Genomic DNA, 14,181 nt, shown 5'->3' with positions numbered 1-14,181 from the left:
CCCCCAGCGGCACCCCACCCCCAGCGGCACCCCACTCCCAGCGGCACCCCACCCCCAGCGGCACCCCACCCCCAGCGGCACCCCACCCCCAGCGGCACACCACTCCCAGCGGCACACCACTCCCAGCGGCACCCCACCCCCAGCGGCACCCCACCCCCAGCGGCACACCACCCCCAGCGGCACCCCACCCCCAGCGGCACACCACTCCCAGCGGCACACCACTCCCAGCGGCACCCCACTCCCAGCGGCACCCCACCCCCAGCGGCACCCCACCCCCAGCGGCACCCCACTCCCAGCGGCACCCCACTCCCAGCGGCACCCCGCTCCCAGCGGCACCCCACTCCCAGCGGCGCCCCACTCCCAGCGGCACCCCACCCGCGGCACCCCACCCCCAACGGCGCCCCACCCCCAGCGTCGCCCCACTCCCAGCGGCACACCACCCCCAGCGGCACACCACCCCCAGCGGCGCCCCCACCCCCAGCGTCGCCCCACTCCCAGCGGCACACCACCCCCAGCGGCACCCCACCCCCAGCGGCACCCCACTCCCAGCGGCACACCACCCCCAGCGGCACCCCACTCCCAGCGGCACACCACCCCCAGCGGCACCCCACCCCCAGCGGCACCCCACTCCCAGCGGCACCCCACTCCCAGCAGCACACCACCCCCAGCGGCACCCCACCCCCAGCGGCACCCCACTCCCAGCGGCACCCCACCCCCAGCGGCACCCCACTCCCAGCGGCACCCCACCCCCAGCGGCACACCACCCCCAGCGGCACCCCACTCCCAGCGGCACCCCACCCCCAGCGGCACACCACCCCCAGCGGCACCCCACTCCCAGCGGCACCCCACCCGCGGCACCCCACCCCCAGCGGCACCCCACTCCCAGCGGCACCCCACCCCCAGCGGCACCCCACCCCCAGCGGCACCCCACCCCCAGCGGCACCCCACTCCCAGCGGCACCCCGCTCCCAGCGGCACACCACCCCCAGCAGCACCCCACCCCCAGCGGCACCCCACTCCCAGCGGCACCCCACCCCCAGCGGCACCCCACTCCCAGCGGCACCCCACCCCCAGCGGCACCCCACCCCCAGCGGCACCCCACCCCCAGCGGCACACCACCCCCAGCGGCACCCCACTCCCAGCGGCACCCCACCCCCAGCGGCACACCACCCCGAGCGGCACACCACCCCCAGCGGCACCCCACCCCCAGAGGCACCCCACTCCCAGCGGCACCCCACCCCCAGCGGCACCCCACTCCCAGCGGCACCCCACCCGCGGCACCCCACCCCCAGCGGCACCCCACTCCCAGCGGCACCCCACTCCCAGCGGCACCCCACCCCCAGCGGCACCCCACTCCCAGCGGCACCCCACTCCCAGCGGCGCACCACCCCCAGCGGCGCACCACCCCCAGCGGCGCCCCACCCCCAGCGGCACCCCACTCCCAGCGGCACCCCACTCCCAGCGGCACCCCACTCCCAGCGGCACCCCACCCCCAGCGGCACCCCACTCCCAGCGGCACCCCACTCCCAGCGGCACCCCACTCCCAGCGGCACCCCACTCCCAGCGGCACCCCACTCCCAGCGGCGCCCCACTCCCAGCGGCACCCCACTCCCAGCGGCACCCCACTCCCAGCGGCACCCCACCCCCAGCGGCGCCCCACCCCCAGCGGCACCCCACCCCCAGCGGCACCCCACTCCCAGCGGCACCCCACTCCCAGCGGCACACCACCCCCAGCGGCACCCCACCCCAGCGGCACCCCACTCCCAGCGGCGCCCCACTCCCAGCGGCGCCACACTCCCAGCGGCGCCACACCCCCAGCGGCACCCCACTCCCAGCGGCGCACCACTCCCAGCGGCGCCACACTCCCAGCGGCGCCACACTCCCAGCGGCGCCCCACTCCCAGCGGCGCACCACTCCCAGCGGCGCACCACTCCCAGCGGCGCCACACTCTCAGCGGCGCACCACTCCCAGCGGCGCACCACTCCCAGCGGCGCACCACTCCCAGCGGCACCCCACCCCCAGCGGCACCCCACTCCCAGCGGCGCCCCACTCCCAGCGGCGTACCACTCCCAGCGGCGCACCACTCCCAGCGGCACCCCACCCCCAGCGGCACCCCACCCCCAGCGGCGCCCCACTCCCAGCGGCGCCCCACCGCTGGGAGTGTGTGTGAGTATATGTATGTATGAACAACTCGATAAATAATAATAATAATAAAATAAAGAGCCTTAAACAGAACATGCGTACTACTCACCTAGTTGTGTTTGCGGGGGTTGAGCTCTGACTCTTTGGTCCCGCCTCTCATCTGTCAATCAACTGGTGTACAAATTCCTGAGCCTATTTGGCTCTATCTTATCTACATTTGAAACTGTGTATGGAGTCAGCCTCCACCACAACACTACTTAATGCATTCCATTTGTTAACTACTCTGACACTGAAAAAGTTCTTGCTAACGTCTCTGTGGCTCATCTGGGTACTAAGTTTCCACCTGTGTCCCCTTGTTCGTGTCCCACCCACGCTAAAGAGTTTGTCTTTGTCCACCCTGTCAATTCCCCGGAGAATTTTGTAGGTGGTTATCATGTCTCCCCTTACTCTTCTGTTTTCCAGGGTTGTGAGGTTCAGCTTCCTTAGCCTTTCCTCGTAACTCATTCCTCTCAGTTCCGGAACCAGTCTCGTGGCATACCTCTTAATCTTCTCTAACTTTGTCTTGTGTTTAACTAGGTATGGACTCCAGGCTGGAGCTGCATTCTCCAGGATTGGTCTTACATAAGTGGTATACAGGGTCCTGAACGATTCCTTACACAAGTTTCTAAAGGCAGTTCTTATATTGGCAAGTCTAGCATATGCCGCTCATGATATCCTTTTGATGTGGGCCTCAGGGGACAGGTTCGGTGTGATATCAACCCCCAGATCTTTCTCTCTATTTGACTCTTGCAGGATTTCACCTCCCAGATGGTACCTTGTGTTCAGCCTTCTGCTCCCTTCGCCTAATTTCATTACTTTACACTTTCCTGAGTTAAACTTTAGCAGCCATTTTCTAGACCATTCTTGCAGTTTGTCCAGGTCATCCTGTAGTCTCTGTATCTTCATCCGTCATGATTCTTCTCATAATTTTTGCATCAACAGCAAACATTGAGAGGAATGAGTCTATACCCTCTGGAAGGTCGTTTACATATACTAGAAACAGAATGGGTCCGAGAACAGAGCCCTGTGGGACTCCGCTGGTGACATCTCGCCACTCTGATGCCCCCCCCCCCCCTCACCGTTATTCGCTGTTTCCTGTTGCTTAGCTACTCCCTTATCCACTGGAGCACCTTACCTTTGACTCCTGCCTGCTGCTCCAACTTTTGTAACAGCCTTTTTTCTGAGGTACTGTGTCAAAGGCTGTGTGGAAGCATCGGAGTGTGTATATATGAATGCTACACAGTATTCATCTATAGACATCCATATATGGTGAAACACATGTGAAGAACCTCTCACACACTCACAGCTCCCTAACAAGAGGGAACCAGCTTAGCTTAGCTGCCAACACCCACACATCGTGTCAGCAAGGCGGACAGCCCGCCTGGTTTCATACCTCTCACTGTATTTCCCACTTACATCGTGTCAGCAAGGCGGACAGCCCGCCTGCTTTCATACCTCTCACTGTATTTCCCACTTACATCGTGTCAGCAAGGCGGACAGCCCGCCTGCTTTCATACCTCTCACTGTATTTCCGACTTCTATACTTCCCATCACCTATGCCTCTCCTTCCTCTTTACTCCCCCCCCCCCCCCAAAAGAAAAGTACCAAATAGCTTCTGACACAAGCTCTGTAACCCTTCAAGTAGTCTAAGGTAGCCGGATGAATGCTCACGGGGCTCATGTGGTACTGGGCAACAATGTTAAGATGTAGACAATGTAAAGTAGAGCGTGTACTCACCAGCAGCGAGCTTCGTGGTGTACTCCTTGTTCTCTACGATGTAGTCCAGGCCGATTCTCGAGTCCATCTCGGCTCTGAGGGCGGACTCGCACTCAACCTGCAGGACGTGGGCATAGTTAACTGACATGGGTACTAGTAGTGGGCATAGTTAACTGACATGGGTACCAGTAGTGGGCATAGTTAACTGACATGGGTACTAGTAGTGGGCATAGTTAACTGACATGGGTACTAGTAGTGGGTATAGTTAACTGACATGGGTACCAGTAGTGGGCATAGTTAACTGACATGGGTACTGAGTAGTGGGCATAGTTAACTGACATGGGTACCAGTAGTGGGCATAGTTAACTGACATGGGTACTGAGTAGTGGGCATAGTTAACTGACATGGGTACTGAGTAGTGGGCATAGTTAACTGACATGGGTACCAGTAGTGGGCATAGTTAACTGACATGGGTACTGAGTAGTGGGCATAGTTAACTGACAAGGGTACTAATAGTGGGCATAGTTAACTGACATATATGACAAATAATATATAAATAGAAGATACTTCAAGGCCAGTTCCCAAATTTGCACAGTAAAATAACAACATACTGGAACGAAAGATACGGAAAGAACTGGAGAATAGAACCAGTGAGGAGTAGAGGTGCCATAGGCACAATCAGAGAACACTGTCTGAACATCAGAGGTCCACAGCTGTTCAACACCCTCCCAGCAAGCATTAGAAATATTGCAGGAACAAAGGTGGATGTATTCAAGAGGCACTTAGACAAGTTCTTGCAATAAGTGCCGGACCAACCAGGCTGTAGCAAATATGTGGGCCTGCGGGCCGCGTCAAGCAACAGCGCATGAAGCGTGGTGCTATTATCTACTGTCTCTCCATGGTTAGGTTAGGTTAAAGTTACTTTAGGTTAAGGTTTGCTAAGGTTAGGTTAGGTTAGATTATGTTTCATTACGTTTGGATACGTTAATGCGATGTATTATTGACGATAATGTCAAATCTGGACTTCGAAAACTGTTAAATATGTCCAAATTCGTTTACAGAACACCATATTCTTCAAAGAAAATATTTTTAAAATAAGCTTTTTACATTTTAAACCATTGATTTCTATTATATAAAAGTTATAACTTGAGAATCTCTGTTTACAACAAAATTTAATTTGCCAGTTTACAAGTATACTATGACTGGAACTGTAATATGCTTTCCGACCTTCACAAATATGTGGGTAACAATATTCAGGTGGTTTGAGGGGGGGGGGATGGTTGTTTGAGGGGGTGTGATTGCTTGAGGGGGGGTGTGATTGCTTGAGGGTTTGTGATTGCTTGAAGGGGGGATATGGTTACTTGAGGAGGGGTGTGTGGTTGCTTGAGGGGTGTATGGTTGCTTGAGGGGTGTGTGGTTGCTTGAGGGGTGTGTGGTTGCTTGAGGGGGGTGTGGTTGCTTGAAGGGGGGTGTGGTTGCTTGAGGGGTGTGTGTGGTTGCTTGAAGGGGGATGTGGTTGCTTGAGGGGGGATGTGGTTGCTTGAGGGGGGTGTGGTTGCTTGAGGGGGGGTGTGGTTGCTTGAGGGTGGTGTGGTTGCTTGAAGGGGGATGTGGTTGCTTGAAGGGGGATGTGGTTGCTTGAGGGGGGATGTGGTTGCTTGAGGGGGGATGTGGTTGCTTGAAGGGGGATGTGGTTGCTTGAGGGAGGATGTGGTTGTTTGAGGGGGGATGTGGTTGCTTGAGGGGAGTGTGGTTGCTTGAAGGGGGATGTGGTTGCTTGAGGGGGATGTGGTTGCTTGAGGGGGGGTGTGGTTGCTTGAAGGGGGATGTGGTTGTTTGAGGGGGGATGTGGTTGCTTGAGGGGAGTGTGGTTGCTTGAGGGGGGTGTGGTTGCTTGAAGGGGGATGTGGTTGCTTGAGGGGGATGTGGTTGCTTGAGGGGGGGTGTGGTTGCTTGAAGGGGGATGTGGTTGCATGAAGGGGGATGTGGTTGCTTGAGGGGGGATGTGGTTGCTTGAAGGAGGATGTGGTTGCTTGAAGGGGGATGTGGTTGCTTGAGGGGGGATGTGGTTGCTTGAGGGGGATGTGGTTGCTTGAGGGGGGATGTGATTGCTTGAGGGGGGATGTGGTTGCTTGAAGGGGGATGTAGTTGCTTGAGGGGGGATGTGGTTGCTTGAAGGGGGATGTGGTTGCTTGAGGGGGGATGTGGTTGCTTGAAGGGGGATGTGGTTTCTTGAAGGGGGATGTGGTTGCTTGAGGGGGGATGTGGTTGCTTGAGGGGGGTGTGGTTGCTTGAAGGGGGATGTGGTTGCTTAAAGGGGGATGTGGTTGCTTGAGGGGGGATGTGGTTGCTTGAGGGTGGTGTGGTTGCTTGAGGGGGGGATGTGGTTGCTAAAGGGGGGATGTGGTTGCTTGAGGGGGGATGTGGTTGCTTGAGGGGGGATGTGGTTGCTTGAGGGTGGTGTGGTTGCTTGAAGGGGGATGTGGTTGCTTGAAGGGGGATGTGGTTGCTTGAAGGGGGATGTGGTTGCTTGAAGGGGGATGTGGTTGCTTGAGGGGGGATGGGTTGCTTGAAGGGGGATGTGGTTGCTTGAGGGGGGATGTGGTTGCTTGAGGGGGGTGTGGTTGCTTGAGGGGGGTGTGGTTGCTTGAAGGGGGTGTGGTTGCTTGAGGGAGATGTGGTTGCTTGAGGGGGATATGTGGTTGCTTGAGGGGGATGTGTGGTTGCTTGAGGGGGTGTGTGGTTGCTTGAGGGGTGTGTGGTTGCTTGAGGGGTGTGTGGTTGCTTGAGGGGGATGTGGTTGCTTGAGGGGGATGTGGTTGCTTGAGGGGGATGTGGTTGCTTGAGTGGGGTGTGGTTGCTTGAGGGGGGTGTGGTTGCTTGAGGGGTGTGTGGTTGCTTGAGGGGTGTGTGGTTGCTTGAGGGGGTTTGGTTGCTTGAGGGGGTGTGGTTGCTTAAGGGGGTGAGGTTGTTTGAGTGGGTGGGGGGTGTTGTTGCTTGAGGGGGGATACCTGGTTGATGGGGTTCTGGGAGTTCTTCTACTCCCCAAGCCCGGCCCGAGGCCAAACTTGACTTGTGAGAGTTTGGTCCACTAGGCTGTTGCTTTCAGCGGCCCGCTGGCCCACATACCCACCACAGCCCGGTTGGTCCGGCACTCCTTCGAGGAAACAATCTATTTTCCTCTTGAAGATGTCCACGGTTGTTCCCACAATATTTCTGATAGTCGCTGGGAGGACGTTGAACAACCGGGGACCTCTGATGTTTATGCAGTGTTCTCTGATTGTGCCTATGGCACCTCTGGTCTTCACTGGTTCTGTTCTGCATTGTCTTCCATATCGTTGACTCCAGTACGTTGTTACTTTACTGTGTAGATTTGGGACCTGGCCTTCCAGTATTTTCCATGTGTATATTATTTGGTATCTCTCTCGTCTCCTGTCTAGAGAGTACATTTGGAGAGCTTTGAGACGATCTCAATAATTTAGGTGTTTTATCTCGTCTATGCGTGCCGTATATGTTCTCTATCTCAATTTCAGCAATCTCTCCTGCTCTGAAAGGGGAAGTGAGCACTGAGCAGTACTCAGGACGGGACAACACAAGTGATTTGAAGAGTACAACCATTGTGATGGGATCTCTGGACTTTAAAGTTCTCGTAATCCATCCTATCATTTTTCTGGCTGACGCAATACTTGCTTCGTTATGCTCCCTAAACGTTAGGTCGTCGGACATCATTATTCTTAAATCCTTGACATGCTGTTTTCCTTCTATTGCAGATTCGATTGTGTTTTGTACCCTGCATTATGTTTAAGATCCTCATTTTTGCCGTATTTGAGTACCTGGAATTTATCACCTTTAAACATCATGTTATTTTCTGCTGCCCAATCGAAAACTTTGTTAATATCTGTTTGTAGTTTATCAATGTCTTCAGCAGAGGTAATTTTCATGCTGATTTTTGTATCATCTGCAAAGGATAACACGAAGCTGTGACTTGTGTTTATGTCTATATCTGATATGAGAATAAGGAACAGCAGTGGTGCAAGGACTGTACCTTGGGGTACAGAGCTTTTAACTGCACTCGGACTCGATTTTACTTGATTGACTGTTACTCTTTGTGTTCTGTTCGACAGGAAATTGAGTATCCAGCGTCCTACTTTACCAGTTATACCCATTGACCTCATTTTGTGTGCAATCACTCCATGGTCACATTTGTCGAATGCCTTTGCAAAATCTGTGTATACGACATCTGCATTATGTTTTTCCTCTAATGCCTCAGTGATTTTGTCATAGTGGTCAAGTAGCTGTGAGAGGCATGATCTTCCCGCTCTAAATCCATGTTGGCCTGGATTGTGGAGGTCATTGGTTTCCATGAATCTAGTGACCTGACTCCTGATCACTCTCTCAAATACTTTTATTATGTGGGACGTTAGTGCAACTGGTCTATAATTCTTTGCCAATGCTTTGCTACCACCCTTGTGTAGAGGGGCAATGTCTGCTGCTTTAAGCGCATCTGGTATCTTCCCCGTGTCCAAGCTCTTCCTCCACACTATACTGAATGCCTGTGCTACTGGCACTTTGCATTTCTTTATATATATTGAATTCCATGAGTCTGGACCCGGGGCTGAGTGCATGGGAATATTGTCAATTTCTCTTTCAAAATCTGCCACGCTCGTGTTGATATCAGTTATATTTACAGGGGTTTGAGTATCATTCATAAAGAAATTGTCCGAATCTTCCACTTTCATGCTGAGTATCGGAGTGCTAAACATGTCCTCGTACTTCTTTTTTTTAGGATTTCACTAATTTCTTTGTCATCCTCAGTGTATGAACCTTCACTAATACGAGTAAGTCCAATACTGGCAGTGGTTTTCGCTTTTGATTTAGCATATGTGAAGAAATATTTTGGGTTTTTCTTTATTTCTTGAATTGCTTTCTGTTCTAGTTGCCTTTCTTCAGTCTGATAGGAATGCTTCATTCTCTGTTCGATTTCTTCAATCTCCCTGTTTAAATTATTTCTTCTCTGTATGGAGAGTCGTGTTTGCTTAAGCATTTCCGTTAATTTCTTCATCGTTTTGTAATGTCGTCTGCGTTCTCTTTCTACATTGGGCCTCTTTCTGGCTTTCCTCAAAGGAACATGTTTCAGGCAGACTTCATTGGCTTCAGAAGTCAGTTTTTCTATTCCTTGTGTAGGATTTTTATTAATTAGAGCATTTTCCCATTGAATGTTTGTAAGTTCCCTGTTTATTTTCTCCCAGTCTATCCTCTTATTATTAAAATTGAATTTATTGAATAGCCCTCCTCGCTTGTTGTTTCTCGTGGGCCTACTACCGTTATTAATGTTAGTTTGCACTTCAATGAGATTGTGGTCCGAGTACGTAGTGTCTGAGACAGTAATGTCTCTGATTAGCTCCTCATTGTTCGTGAATATCAGGTCCCGCGTGTTTTCGTTCCTAGTCGGTTCTGTAATCTGCTGACTGAGCGAGAATTTGTCACAGAATCACAGGGGATGTGGTTGCTTTAGGGGGGATGTGGTTGCTTGAGGGGGTGTGGTTGTTTGAGGGAGGTGTGGTTTCTTGAGGGGGTGTGGTTGTTTGAAGGGGGTGTGGTTGCTTGAAGGGGGTGTGGTTGCTTGAGGAGGATGTGGTTGCTTGAGGGGGGATGTGGTTGCTTGAAGAGGGTGTTGTTGCTTGAGGGGGGGGGGGTGTAGTTGCTTGAGGGGGGGTTGTGGTTGCTTGAGAGGTGTGTGGTTGCTTGAGGGGGGGTCGTTGCTTGAGGGGGGGTCGTTGCTTGAGGGGGGATGTAGTTGCTTGAGGGGGGATGTGGTTGCTTGAGAGGGGTGTGGTTGCTTGAGGGGGGTGTGGTTGCTTGAGGGGGGGTGTGGTTGCTTGAGGGGGGGTGTGGTTGCTTGAGGGGGTGGTGTGGTTGCTTGTGAGGGGGTGTTGTTGCTTGAGGGGGAGATATGGTTGCTTGAGGGGGGGATGTGGTTGCTTGAGGGGGGATGTGGTTGCTTGAGGGGAGTGTGTGGTTGCTTGAGGGGGGTGTTGTTGCTTGAGGGGGAGGTATGGTTGCTTGAAGGGGGTTGTGGTTGCTTGAGGGGGGGTTGTGGTTGCTTGACGGTAATGGATGTGGTCTGAGGGGTCTGTGCACGCAAGCAAGCACCAAGCCTCTGACTTGCTATCGCTCTGAATCACCATTCTGAACCATGTCTCTTGAGGCACCCATCTCCTGGCAGGGGTCGGCGCGTTTTCTTTGACCGCAGTCAACGGGGTGCTGAGGGCCGCTGTCAACAGGGTGCTGAGGGCCGCTGTCAACGGGGTGCTGAGGACCGCTGTCAACGGGGTGCTGAGGGACCGCTGTCAACGGGGTGCTGAGGGCCGCTGTCAACGGGGTACTGAGGGCCGCTGTCAACGGGGGTGCTGAGGGCCGCTGTCAACGGGGATGCTGAGGGCCGCTGTCAACGGGGATGCTGAGGGCCGCTATCAACGGGGAATGCTGAGGGCCGCTGTCAACGGGGGATGCTGAGGGCCGCTGTCAACGGGGGTGCTGAGGGTCCGCTGTCAACGGGGGTGCTGAGGGTCCGCTGTCAACGGGGGTGCTGAGGGCCGCTGTCAACGGGGGTGCTGAGGGCCGCTGTCAACGGGGTGCTGAGGACCGCTGTCAACGGGGTGTTGAGGGACCGCTGTCAACGGGGTGCTGAGGGCCGCTGTCAACGGGGGTGCTGAGGGCCGCTGTCAACGGGGGTGCTGAGGGCCGCTGTCAACGGGGATGCTGAGGGCCGCTGTCAACGGGGATGCTGAGGGCCGCTGTCAACGGGGATGTTGAGGGCCGCTGTCAACAGGGATGCTGAGGGCCGCTGTCAACGGGGGTGCTGAGGGCCGCTGTCAACAGGGGTGCTGAGGGTCGCTGTCAACGGGGGTGCTGAGGGTCGCTGTCAACGGGGGTGCTGAGGGCCGCTGTCAACGGGGGTGCTGAGGGCCGCTGTCAACGGGATACTGAGGGTCGCTGTCAACGGGGTGCTGAGGGCCGCTGTCAACGGGGGTGCTGAGGGCCGCTGTCAACGGGGGTGCTGAGGGCCGCTGTCAACGGGGGTGCTGAGGGCCGCTGTCAACGGGGGTGCTGAGGGCCGCTGTCAACGGGATGCTGAGGGCCGCTGTCAACAGGGGGTGCTGAGGGTCGCTGTCAACGGGGGTGCTGAGGGCCGCTGTCAACGGGGGTGCTGAGGGCCGCTGTCAACGGGGGTGCTGAGGGCCGCTGTCAACGGGATGCTGAGGGCCGCTGTCAACGGGGGTGCTGAGGGTCGCTGTCAACGGGATGCTGAGGGCCGCTGATAACTGGGGGCTGAGGGGCTGCTGTCAACGGGGTGCTGAGGGCCGCTGTCAACGGGGGTGCTGAGGGCCGCTGTCAACGGGATGCTGAGGGCCGCTGTCAACGGGGGTGCTGAGGGCCGCTGTCAACGGGGGTGCTGAGGGCCGCTGTCAACGGGGGTGCTGAGGACCGCTGTCAACGGGGGTGCTGAGGGCCGCTGTCAACGGGGGTGCTGAGGACCGCTGTCAACGGGGGTGCTGAGGGCCGCTGTCAACGGGGGTGCTGAGGGCCGCTGTCAACGGGGGTGCTGAGGACCGCTGTCAACGGGGGTGCTGAGGGCCGCTGTCAACGGGGGTGCTGAGGGCCGCTGTCAACGGGGGTGCTGAGGGCCACTGATAACGGGGTGCTGAGTGCCGTTGTCAACGAGGTGCTGAGGGCCGCTGTCAACGAGGTGCTGAGGGCCGCTGTCAACGGGGGTGCTGTTGGCCGCTGTCAACGAGGTGCTGAGGGCCGCTGTCAACGAGGTGCTGAGGGCCGCTGTCAACGAGGTGCTGAGGGCCACTGTCAACGAGGTGCTGAGTGCCGTTGTCAACGAGGTGCTGAGGGCCGCTGTCAACGGTGCTGAGGGCCGCTGTCAACGGGGGTGCTGTTGGCCGCTGTCAACGAGGTGCTGAGGGCCGCTGTCAACGAGGTGCTGAGGGCCGCTGTCAACGAGGTGCTGAGGGCCGCTGTCAACGAGGTGCTGAGGGCCGCTGTCAACGAGGTGCTGAGGGCCGCTGTCAACGAGGTGCTGAGGGCCGCTGTCAACGAGGTGCTGAGTGCCGTTGTCAACGAGGTGCTGAGGGCCGCTGTCAACGGTGCTGAGGGCCGCTGTCAACGGGGGTGCTGTTGGCCGCTGTCAACGAGGTGCTGAGGGCCGCTGTCAACGAGGTGCTGAGGGCCGCTGTCAACGAGGTGCTGAGGGCCGCTGTCAACGAGGTGCTGAGGGCCGCTGTCAACGAGGTGCTGAGGGCCGCTGTCAACGAGGTGCTGAGGGCCGCTGTCAACGGGGGTGCTGTTGGCCGCAGGCGGTATAGGGCAAAAAGTGTCCGGCGTGAACGGTTGTGTATAAAATGATATGGATTACGCGGGTGAGTGGGGAGTGGGCGGGGCGGACCGCGGCTCCAGAGGTTACTGGGAGATGAATGTTGGGGGGGGGGAGTGAGGCAGGTCTCGTCTGTGGCGCTCTCATTACTTCCTCACACCGCTCTTGACGGTCGTACTTACCTATTTGTACTCACCTATTTGTGCTTGCGGGGGTTGAGCTTTGGCTCTTTGGTCCCGCCTCTCAACTGTCAATCAACTGGTGTACAGATTCCTGAGCCTACTGGGCTCTATCATATCTGTGTATGGAAACTGTGTATGGAGTCAGCCTCCACCACATCACTGCCTAATGCATTCCATCCGTTAACTGCTCTGACACTGAAAAAGTTCCTTCTAACGTCTCTGTGGCTCATGTGGGTACTCAGTTTCCACCTGTGTCCCCTTGTTCGCGTCCCACCAGTGTTGAATAGTTTATCCTTGTTTACCCGGTTGATTCCTCTGAGGATTTTGTAGGTTGTGATCATGTTTCCCCTTACTCTTCTGTCTTCCAGTGTCGTAAGGTGCATTTCCCGCAGCCTTTCCTCGTAACTCATGCCTCTTAGTTCTGGGACAAGTCTAGTGGCATACCTTTGGACTTTTTTCAGCTTCGTCTTGTGCTTGATAAGATACGGGCTCCATGCTGGGGCCGCATACTCCAGGATTGGTCTTACGTATGTGGTGTACAAGATTCTGAATGATTCCTTACACAGGTTCCTGAACGCTGTTCTGATGTTAGCCAGCCTCGCATATGCCGCAGACGTTATTCTTTTTATGTGGGCTTCAGGAGACAGGTTTGGTGTGATATCAACTCCTAGATCTTTCTCTCTGTCCGTTTCATTAAGTACTTCATCTCCTATTTTGTATCCTGTGTCTGGCCTCCTGTTTCCACTGCCTAGTTTCATTACTTTGCATTTACTCGGGTTGAACTTCAACAGCCATTTGTTGGACCATTCACTCAGTCTGTCTAAGTCATCTTGTAGCCTCCTACTATCGTCCTCAGTTTCAATCCTCACAATTTTTGCATCATCGGCAAACATTGAGAGAAACGATTCTATACCCTCTGGGAGATCATTTACATATATCAGAAACAGTATAGGTCCAAGGACTGACCCCTGCGGGACTCCACTCGTAACGTCTCGCCAATCTGAGACGTCACCCCTCACACTGACTCGTTGTCTCCTGTTGCTTAGGTACTCCTGTATCCAACGGAGTACCTTCCCTTTCACTCCAGCCTGCATCTCCAGCTTTTTCACTAGCCTCCTGTGTGGCACTGTATCAAAGGCTTTCTGACAATCCAAAAATATGCAGTCTGCCCACCCTTCTCTTTCTTGCCTTATTTTTGTTGCCTGGTCGTAGAATTCAAGTAACCCTGTGAGGCAGGACCTGTCATCCCTGAACCCATGTTGATGCTATGTTATAAAGTTCTTTCGCTCCAGATGCTCCACTAGCTTTCTTCGCACAATCTTCTCCATCAGCTTGCATGGTATGCAGGTTAGGGACACTGGCCTGTAGTTCACTGCCTCCTATCTATCCCCTTTCTTGTATATCGGGACTACGTTAGCTGCTTTCCAAATTTCTGGCAGTTCCCCTGTTGCCAGTGATTTGTTATACACTATGGAGAGTGGTAGGCACAGTTCTTCTGCTCCTTCCTTTAGTATCGAAGGGGAGATTCCATCTGGGCCAATAGCCTTTGTCACATCCAACTCTAGTAAACACTTACTTACTTCCCCGCTGGTAATCTCAAACTCTTCCAGTGGTTCCTGGTTAGCTATTCCCTCTCTTATCTCTGGGATTTCTCCTTGCTCTAAGGTGAAGACCTCTTGGAATTTCTTATTCAGTTCCTCACACACTTCCTTGTCGTTTG

General features: G+C 55.4%; 1 protein-coding gene across 2 annotated transcripts in view; it reads right to left on the bottom strand.

Moving 5' to 3' along the window:
- LOC123771433 (uncharacterized) overlaps window positions 1-14,181 on the bottom strand; it is a 910,720-nt gene that overhangs the window by 393,968 nt on the left and 502,571 nt on the right. For both annotated transcript variants that reach the window (XM_045763937.2, XM_045763939.2), the window contains exon 3: window positions 3,918-4,014. In XM_045763937.2, coding sequence (XP_045619893.1) covers window positions 3,918-3,984 — 67 coding nt within the window. In that variant the 5' untranslated portion in view covers window positions 3,985-4,014. The remainder of the gene's footprint in view (window positions 1-3,917; window positions 4,015-14,181) is intronic.

This window comes from Procambarus clarkii, chromosome 76 (assembly GCF_040958095.1).
Source record: "Procambarus clarkii isolate CNS0578487 chromosome 76, FALCON_Pclarkii_2.0, whole genome shotgun sequence".
NCBI lineage: Eukaryota > Metazoa > Arthropoda > Malacostraca > Decapoda > Cambaridae > Procambarus > Procambarus clarkii.
This window is presented reverse-complemented; position numbering and strand designations above follow the sequence as displayed.